Source organism: Ziziphus jujuba, chromosome 8 (assembly GCF_031755915.1).
Source record: "Ziziphus jujuba cultivar Dongzao chromosome 8, ASM3175591v1".
Taxonomy (NCBI): Eukaryota; Viridiplantae; Streptophyta; class Magnoliopsida; order Rosales; family Rhamnaceae; genus Ziziphus; species Ziziphus jujuba.
The window spans coordinates 27558753-27567550 of record NC_083386.1 but is presented as its reverse complement, the minus strand read 5'-3'; the positions used below and the strand labels follow the sequence as shown (position 1 = coordinate 27567550).

General features: G+C 33.0%; 1 protein-coding gene across 1 annotated transcript; it reads left to right on the top strand.

Moving 5' to 3' along the window:
- The first annotated feature begins 1883 nt into the window (after positions 1 to 1883).
- Positions 1884 to 4351, top strand: LOC107414584 (plastid division protein PDV1). Its single transcript, XM_048470639.2, has 2 exons — positions 1884 to 2372; positions 3535 to 4351. Exons 1-2 carry the CDS (start codon positions 2052 to 2054, stop codon positions 4027 to 4029), a joined length of 816 nt encoding a protein of 271 aa, XP_048326596.1. The 5' UTR covers positions 1884 to 2051; the 3' UTR covers positions 4030 to 4351.
- The last annotated feature ends 4447 nt before the right edge of the window (positions 4352 to 8798 follow it).

The window sequence follows — 8798 nt, the reverse complement described above, 5'->3', positions numbered from 1 at the left end:
AAAAATATCTTTATTAAAAATATTTGTATAATTATTTGATTAATTTATATTTAGTAATATTTATTCTATTAAATATTTTTTATCTATTTTTAAGTTATATTAATATGTTAACCAATCAAATAGTACACCATATTTTATATAAATATATATTTAATTTTAAAATAATATTATTATATAAAATATCTTTTCATTAATATCCTTTTATGACATAAGGAAAATAGGGAACCCTACTCTAAGATCCTGACCCATTCCGTTCTCATTCATAATAAATCTTCTATATTATATATAACTATTCTTTTGGATTAATTCCTTGGATATATATGCCCATCTTGGTTTTTATACATAACATAAATTTGGACAAATTAACTCATAAAGAGGAAATTAGCTAATATAGTTGTACACATGCATTCTTAAAACATGTATAACCTAGCTTTCTGAGTTGGTGAAACGATTTTAAGCTCCTCGAGTGCTGAAACTAAGGCATATTGCATGCGGCGTTAAATAATATTGAGAGAACTCCACAACAAGAAACATAACCTAGTTATTTTCAATTACAACTTGATAATTAGGCAGATATCTTTATTTTATTAACTGTACAAAGCTATAGCTAAGATGTCCTCTAATTCAATAGAGTTTCCGCTAGCTAAAAAATACAACTTGCACAACATACAATCCGCAAAAGCTTTTTTATTTGACCTTTCACGATCCTAAAGGCTGACAACATGGTTTTGGCTGACAAGTGTGTTTGGGGTCAATTTTATTGTAAATCGCAAGGCAATAATGTATATATATAATTATTGTTTATCATGTTCGAAATAGTCACACAATCTAGTTGTTATGTATCCAAAGTAACATGATCATTCATGGATATAGTATGTCTTATATTTACAATTATGCTGTCATATGCGAGCAAGCCCATTGTAATATAGGCAATAGCCGATCAAATTAAATATAATTTATTTATTATAATAAGTGATGTTGTGTAAGCACATTTATTATAATATAATATAAGCGTGCCATGAATTGTAACAAAATTCCTTATATATGATTACACTTATGGTATGAACAAGGTGTGTGCATAGTCATCAGATTAAATATAATTCATGATGAGTTATATTTTGTATGATTAATAATTTAATAGTAATGAACTAATAATTTTCTATTATTTTTTTAATTCTTTTATCCATTCACTTCAATTTTATCTCTAATTTAATGGCCTGTAATGCTATAGCTATCAAATTTTAGTTAAACTTTTTAAAATCTAATGATATAGTAGTTTATTAACAATTGATATATTAATAATGTATTACAATTATGAGAGATAAATCCAAAAAAAAGTATCAAATTATACTAACACTTTAGTCAATAAATTTTGTCATTAAGTCTAAAATTACTGTTTAATGGTATGATAAATAACATTCAGTTTGATATTTTTTTCTCTTTATTTTTTTTGTTAATATTAAGTTTGAAAGATTCGAATTCATTATGAGAAAACTAGCCTATTACCGACCTTCTTACCTATATAAAAAAAGAAATTAACTATTAATAAAAAATAAAAATGAAAAGAAGAAGAAATTTAGTATTAAACCAAAAAGCCCCTGGTTATGTAACGAATTGGTAAAAAGCAGATGTACATTGTCAACATTAGGATACGAAACCCGAGGAAATATATTTATTTGAATTTTGAAATACCGCTCTACATAACTGAAATCTCGTTCTAACGCAACGATTTTCACTACATTCACTCGGTATGCTCATTTAGAAAACTTCAAAAACTAAAAAGAAAACGATTACGTGTCTCGCCGTGGCACACACACGAGGCGGCATTTTCTAGAATTTGTATCATATTTTTTTCAAGTATTTTATTCATCCAATTCGAAACGTTTAATCTAACTGGCAATTCTTTTTTTTTTTTTTTCTTTTCACTCCGAAACTGAGACTGAGGAACCAAAACCCTAAAAAATTAACAATTCTCACACAATTTTCCCTCCCTTTCGCTCTCGCTTTCCCTCGCTTTCCCAATTTCTTTTCTCTCTCACCCTCTCTACCTCATGAAATGGGAAATGGAAATCGACGAAGTCGAAGCGGTCTTAGAAAAGATCTGGGACCTACACGATAAGCTCAGCGACGCCATACACTCGATTTCCCGAGCGCACTTCCTTAATTCCGTCACCTTCCAAAGGAAATCCGACAAGAAGAAGCTCTATGCCACCAACGACGTCGTTTCCGATGAGAATCGCGGCGGGTTCGTCTATGCCAAGGAATTCCGAGCTGCTGCTGACGATGATAATTGCGCAATCCAGGAAGCCAAGAGCCTCAATGCGATTCGTACCGCTCTCGAGAACCTCGAGGATCAGCTCGAGTTTTTCTATGTGAGTTTGGGAATTTCTACCTTTTGGCTTTTGATTGGTTATATTCGGCAGTTGCAATATCTGCTGGTTTAATTTTGAATTTTTCCGATTGAAATATTTTCATGTTGGAGGGGATAAAAGAATTTGTTCATTTAGGGCTTTTCTTAGTTTCTTGCACTACACACGTCTTCCTCCCCCCCCCCCCCCCCCCCCCCCCCCCCCCCCCCTTTCTCTCAATGTGTGCTTGTAATTTGTGTAATTTTTATTGTAATTTGTGTTTTTTAACAGTGGTCTAACTGGGAGGATAGAATAAAGAAGTTGTTAATATGCTTGTGGAGAACCATTTGAATCGGTGCCAACATCAAACATTTAAAACGCCTAATATTAAACTCCAATAACTAGCTTTTTCTCTAGGTCTTTACTGAGTTAAAGAAGTAGGGTGTATAAATGTATTTAAGGTTTTTTTTAACCTTTTGTTCTAAGATCCTTTCGAGGATTAATATGGAGATTAGAAGCATGGTATGTTATATAAGATTCTGCAAAAATAAACAATTTTCAAATGGAGAAGTGAAGATAATATAGAAATTAAGATCCTTTAGCACAATGGTGAAAGCATATAATTGTGTACAATCTAGATTGATGACCATTAGGTGCCCAAAATGCATATTTTTTAGAGTTTTAAATCGAAAATAACAATAATAGTAAAGAGATAAAGAGAAAGGAAGCAAAGAAAGAAAGAACAGAGTTTATTAGAAGGTAGAGGTCTATATACAGGTGAAAGTTAGCTGACAAAAGTAGGAGGTGTGAAACAATTAGATCTAGGTGTTTGCTCTTGTTTGGCCTGATGAAATAAATTAGTTGTATTTGTATGTGCTAAGAAGCGGGGCCGTGGGAAATATGATTTGTAGGAGAGAATAAGGATTGCACTTGAATTCTGGCCCTATACTGAGTATATGATTCTGGCCCTGTACTGAGTGTAAGTAAGGTAAATGATTCATCTACATTATCTAACTGGCACTTTGCCTTGGAATCAATACCCTATAGCGATGCTGCCTTCAAGCATTGCCTCAGTTTCTGAAGCTGGTTTAATGTTATGATTATATAATTCTCTCTAGTTTCAAGGCCACTTTTCTACCTGGAGCATTCTCCAATGAGTTATTATTCTTGTATTCTTGTGTTTCAGACTATACAAGTTCAGCAGCGGGCAGAAAGAGATGCTGCAATTGCTCGATTAGAACAAAGCCGCATTGTTCTTGCATTAAGATTAGCTGAACACCATGGAAAGAAGTACCAAGTCATTGAGGAAGCTTTAGCTTTTGTGGGAGATGTCCATGATGCAAGATGCTTTGACAAGTTTCATGGTCCGTCATTTAGTCCATCTGGTGACAAGATGGCGACCAATGGAGTAAAGAGGTCTAATATTGTGAGCAATGTTCTTGTTTCAAGTTTTAATTTTGCGAAAAAACTCCTTAAATTGGATGACATGGGTTCTATAATGGGAAATGCAGCTTTATATGCAATTAGTATGATTGCATTGCTGCACCTGCATCAGGTAGCTAATAAGAAGCACGAAAACAACATCTATGTCAACAGAAAGGCAGTAATAACTTCCGGGTCACAAGAGGCTTCATCCAATGATCGTTTGAGCAACTTGGATGTGCTATTGGCTAGGGGTTAGCGTGGAATCTGGTATTTTTTTAGCTATTAGTCGAACAATAGGACCCCATATGGTACAATCAAGAACAGCCGCTTTGTTTTCTCTGGTGTTTCTTCTTCCCACGAATTGTTGTTGGGTTTGGGTAGTATCACAATGGGTGAACCCCTAGGTTGATACTGTAGTTGAGGTATGGACTGTTCTAGATATTTAGTTATTTACAGGTTGTTGAAAGCTGTTCCTTTGCCCCATGAAATTCATTTTGTACATACCAGCTCCTGATGTTATCTGTATGTGAACGACCATCTTTGGTTAGCATATAAATTTCATCTATTTCCAAGTGGTATCCTTTGCCCCCTTTGCTTTGTAAATATATAAAGGCTGGGATTTGATTTGTTAGAAATTAAGTGACATCACTCTTCAACAGGATTAAATAATAGACCTGATTGTAGTATGTCTTGCATCCTGTAGTTAATAACGAAAAATGTAAAACGGAGAACGGCTAAATTCTATGTGCGCTCTCTCTCCATGGTCCCATACCATTTAATAGGATTTATGACGTTTTGAAAATTACACCTAGGAGTGTGTATACGGTCTGATGTTACTGCATATAGAACTTTCTAACGGAAACCACGAACCCATTTCAAGAGAACTACAAAGCTGGCCCGATATTGGAATTCCTTCTGAGATGGGCCATATTTTGGTCCATCTTAGATCATAGTGTTATAAAATTTGGTCCATACTTTAAGAACCCACCCATTCAATCTGCTAATATACTTAAATAAAATCTATTATCATGTGGGATCAAGTTAGAGAGAGAATGGAGCCGAGTTTGTCCTCTTTCTGCTCTGTTGGTTTCTCTTATTAACGAAATTTCATTTCAGCCAAAAGACACAAGGCCTAACGGCTATGCATGCAATCAACAATTCTAAAGAAGACCTTTAGACGTATAAAATGGCGCTATTGAGTAAATCCCAATTGCCATCATCCTAATTTGATTGGGGATCATTGTAAAATGGAACAATTAGATTAACATTCCTCTAATCATGTTGACCATGCACATAACATAGCTGGCTAAAACCTGTTGCTTTTTCCGACCCCATTTCAAAAACAGTGTTATAGACAATTAGAGGATAATGACAAATTACAAATCCAAAAATAGAGGATTGTCGGAAAGTTAGAGCATTTTTTAATCTTTGCTTTTTGCTTTTAATCTTTTTGTGTTTAGAGGTAAAACTAAAAAGTTAAGTTTGAACACATAATTAGCCTCATAATTTGCAACTTGTTTAAACGATATCTTTGACTTCCAATTGGATGCATGACTCGGAATAGGAAAAAAAGAAAAAAAGAAAATTTCTTTAATTTCCCCCCTTCTTCCCAAGCAGTGACAAGACAAGGAGAAAACATCCTTGCTTTTCTTGTCCAACTTTGCTTCCTTCTCTAATCCTCTTTTTTTATGATCTTAAAATGTGACATCAAAGACTTTCGTGTTTTCCGTGGAGAATGTCAAACAAGGTATTGGGTCAACCTGAAAGGGAATTCACACACACACACACACACATATATATATATATATATATATATATACTGCATATATAAATTTTGCTTCTCGTTATAGAATTTTAAGTCAACTTTTTCTTCCTGTTGTTTGCCTGATATGTGCTATTGATAATCAATTTTCCGAATAACTTTTACAAATATTTGAGGCCGAAAAGAGTTTCTTCGTTTTTTTTTTAATTATTTATTTTTTGTAAATGGGAGACAAAATAGGGACTTTGAATGTGTTAGAAACTGATATGAGATTTAAAAATTCAAAAGGTTTATGAAAAAGATAATTGTGTTTCTTCTCCATCTCAATTAAGTACCTCATCAATTGCGGAACTGTCGTTTTCATACAAATACACGTGACTCCACTGGGCATGCAGATATACACATACATAGATTTAATTATATATAACTTCCAATATACTATCCATAATGTTGGAATTATTAAGGTGTGCAAGATTTATCATGTCTATGAATTTGGTTCTGCTTAAACGTCATAGTTTTCACATGATTAATGTGAATTACTAATAGCATAAAATAGACACTTCAAATAATAATTTTATTTTCAATTTTAGTTTTATTCTATTTTATTGAGATTTTAGAATTCAGAGAATCCGAGTTGGATATTTGACGGGAAAAGAGGATTGGATGAGGAACCATGTTAAAGATCCTTGCCATCTGGCATGACAAAAAATCATTTTTCTAAGAGACAAGGATGCAAAGTTAGGGAAATGGTTCAAGCGAAATTTGAGAAAATAATAATAATAAAAATTGAGAAGATTTTACGTACGCCTGACCTTTTTGAATTCTGCTAAATTGTATTTTCATCCTTTCAACTCAAACAGTTAATTTCCTTTAAAACTTGTACAGAAAACAATTTATTCCACCACTTTTGTCAAATATAATTCAACTAGTTACTATCAATTAGGAATGGTAACAGTGATTTTTGATAAAACTAACTCAATATAAAAAGGATATATATTCCTCAAATCGTCAATACAGTCAAACATTAAGAAAATAATTCTAGGATGGAATGCTATATGGTTGATTTGAATATAGATTTCATATTTGTCTTTATAATTTGACGGTACTCCTTCAAAGCACTCCATCAATTTCAAATATCATAAAGAGAAATTGACAACCCAAAAAGTTTATTTTACTGAGAAATAAAGATTTCCAGTATTAATAATCTTACAATATACATCTATATATATATATATATATTCAAAGAACATTCCCTCTAAATATATATATATATATGAAGTAATAAAAAAAAAGTGGAAAAAATGGGTGTGGGACTGCAATTTCTGCACCTAAATTGAGCATAGTCCCAGTGTCCACCTCCCAATCTTTGTTACATTCCTTCCCACAACCCTCTTGTCGGTAGGTGAAAAATTGAGGTTATGAACCTGAGTGGACCTTCAAACCCATCCCATACGCATGATTCAATTTAACCAAAACCATAATTGTTTCATCGCCACGTGTCTCTTGATTAGGCATTCTGACAGCTTCATCATATTGCCACGTGCACCCAAGGAAAGTTTAAAATTCAGCGACACGAATTGGAAAATTGGGTGCAGAGGTCCATGCATAGTTCACGTGTTCCCCACCACCTCATTGTCTTCTTGGATCTGGGCCCACCTGATTTTCTTCCCCTAAAAGTCTTTCCTCACATGTGCATGGGCTTAGGAGTCCAGCAAAACCCAACAAGTTGATTTTGTGGGTCCCTCGTAGACTAAGATTGGATGGTTGCCGTACATCAGAACGTGGGTGATCAAACGTCCAACTGTTGATCTAGTCAACCATTGATAAAACTTTTTTTTTGTTTGCTCAAAAACCATTGATAAAACTGAAGCTAAAAAGTCATGATTGCCACTAATTAAGCATAATTTTGTAGAATATCTTGATTAATACTGAACTGGTCTGGAGCTCCTACTTCTTACTCTTAACTGCGACCAACTACCATAATTATAGAGTGTTACTTCGAAAAACATAATTTCAACAAAATCTACAAAAGCAATGATTTGATTAGCCCACTTGCAAAGATTTGGTGAGAAAAAATCATTATCTTTAAAAGCATTTGTGCACGAAGATTACTGAAAAAGAGACCAAAGTTTCTAATATATTTATATACCTTCTATCAATTTCATCTTAATCATTTAAGTTATTTTTATAAATCATTTTAAATTATTTTTATAAAAATTATCAAATTTATTATGTACGAATAGTTAAATGATAAAGTTACTATTTTTTAAATTAATAATTCGAATTCAAATTTTTTACTTCCAAATTTAAATCTTACTAAGAAGGTGGAGTACTTAAATAACCACTTAATTCATGAAAATAAAAAAGCTTAATATATGTAATTATGAGTAGCATAAAATTAATTTGACATGAAAATGGTATAAATTACCTACTTAGCTAAAGTTGATTTTCCATTATAAAGGTTAGGAGAGGTGTGTGTGAAGGCCAAGTGTGGGGACCAAAATTTTGGACAGCACAGTAGTTTGAAAAATGAAAGCAAAGGAAGCAATAGAAGGGGCTCAGGTGTTGTCCTTGTTTATTAATTGGCGGTTGCCACTTCTACAGACACATACAAAACCACTTGCAGACTCATGCAACTTGGCTCTCTCTCTCTCTCTCTCTCACAGTCTGACTCACAGCCTCTCTTCGCTGTTGTTTACTTTAAAAGCCTGCAAATTTAGCCCTCTCTTAGCTGCATCAACTGCCTTCCCTACCGCAACTTCACTAATTTCTGAATAATTGCTTGGAGGAAAATGCTACACTCCTGCTTAGTTTCTTTGGGCACTAGTATTGTTTTACGAGTACCTTATGCATTGATGAAAAACATATAGCCAATTTCTCTAACAGTTGTTTATAGTTTATGTAAAATGCCCAATGGTACTAGTTCAATTTGCACATTTTAATACATGGATTTTTGAAATTCAAGAGTAATATATATCGAAGAGTATTTTATGTAACAGTTGCCTCATATCATCTATACAATTTTTCAAATATCATCTGTAATGTGAATTAAACAATAGATAATTTTTATAATAGACGTTAAATCAAAACATAATCCGATAAAAAATTATTAAATATCCAGCTATAAATAAAATGTTATATTGTATTATAAACGGTTGTATATAAAAAAAAAAAATTTAATGTATTGAAACAAACAAAAGTGAGGAAGTGCGTGCCTTTCCTCAGGTCTTCCAACATAAATACTACTGCAGTGAACAGTGACA

What these genes read in the sequence shown, in the direction of transcription:
- LOC107414584 (XM_048470639.2), top strand. Translation starts at nt 2,052, where the DNA reads ATGAAATGGGAAATGGAAATCGACGAAGTCGAAGCGGTCTTAGAAAAG. An exon ending in ATCAGCTCGAGTTTTTCTAT is followed by an intron (nt 2,373 to 3,534) that starts GTGAGTTTGGGA and finishes CTTGTGTTTCAG; the next exon opens with ACTATACAAGTTCAGCAGCG.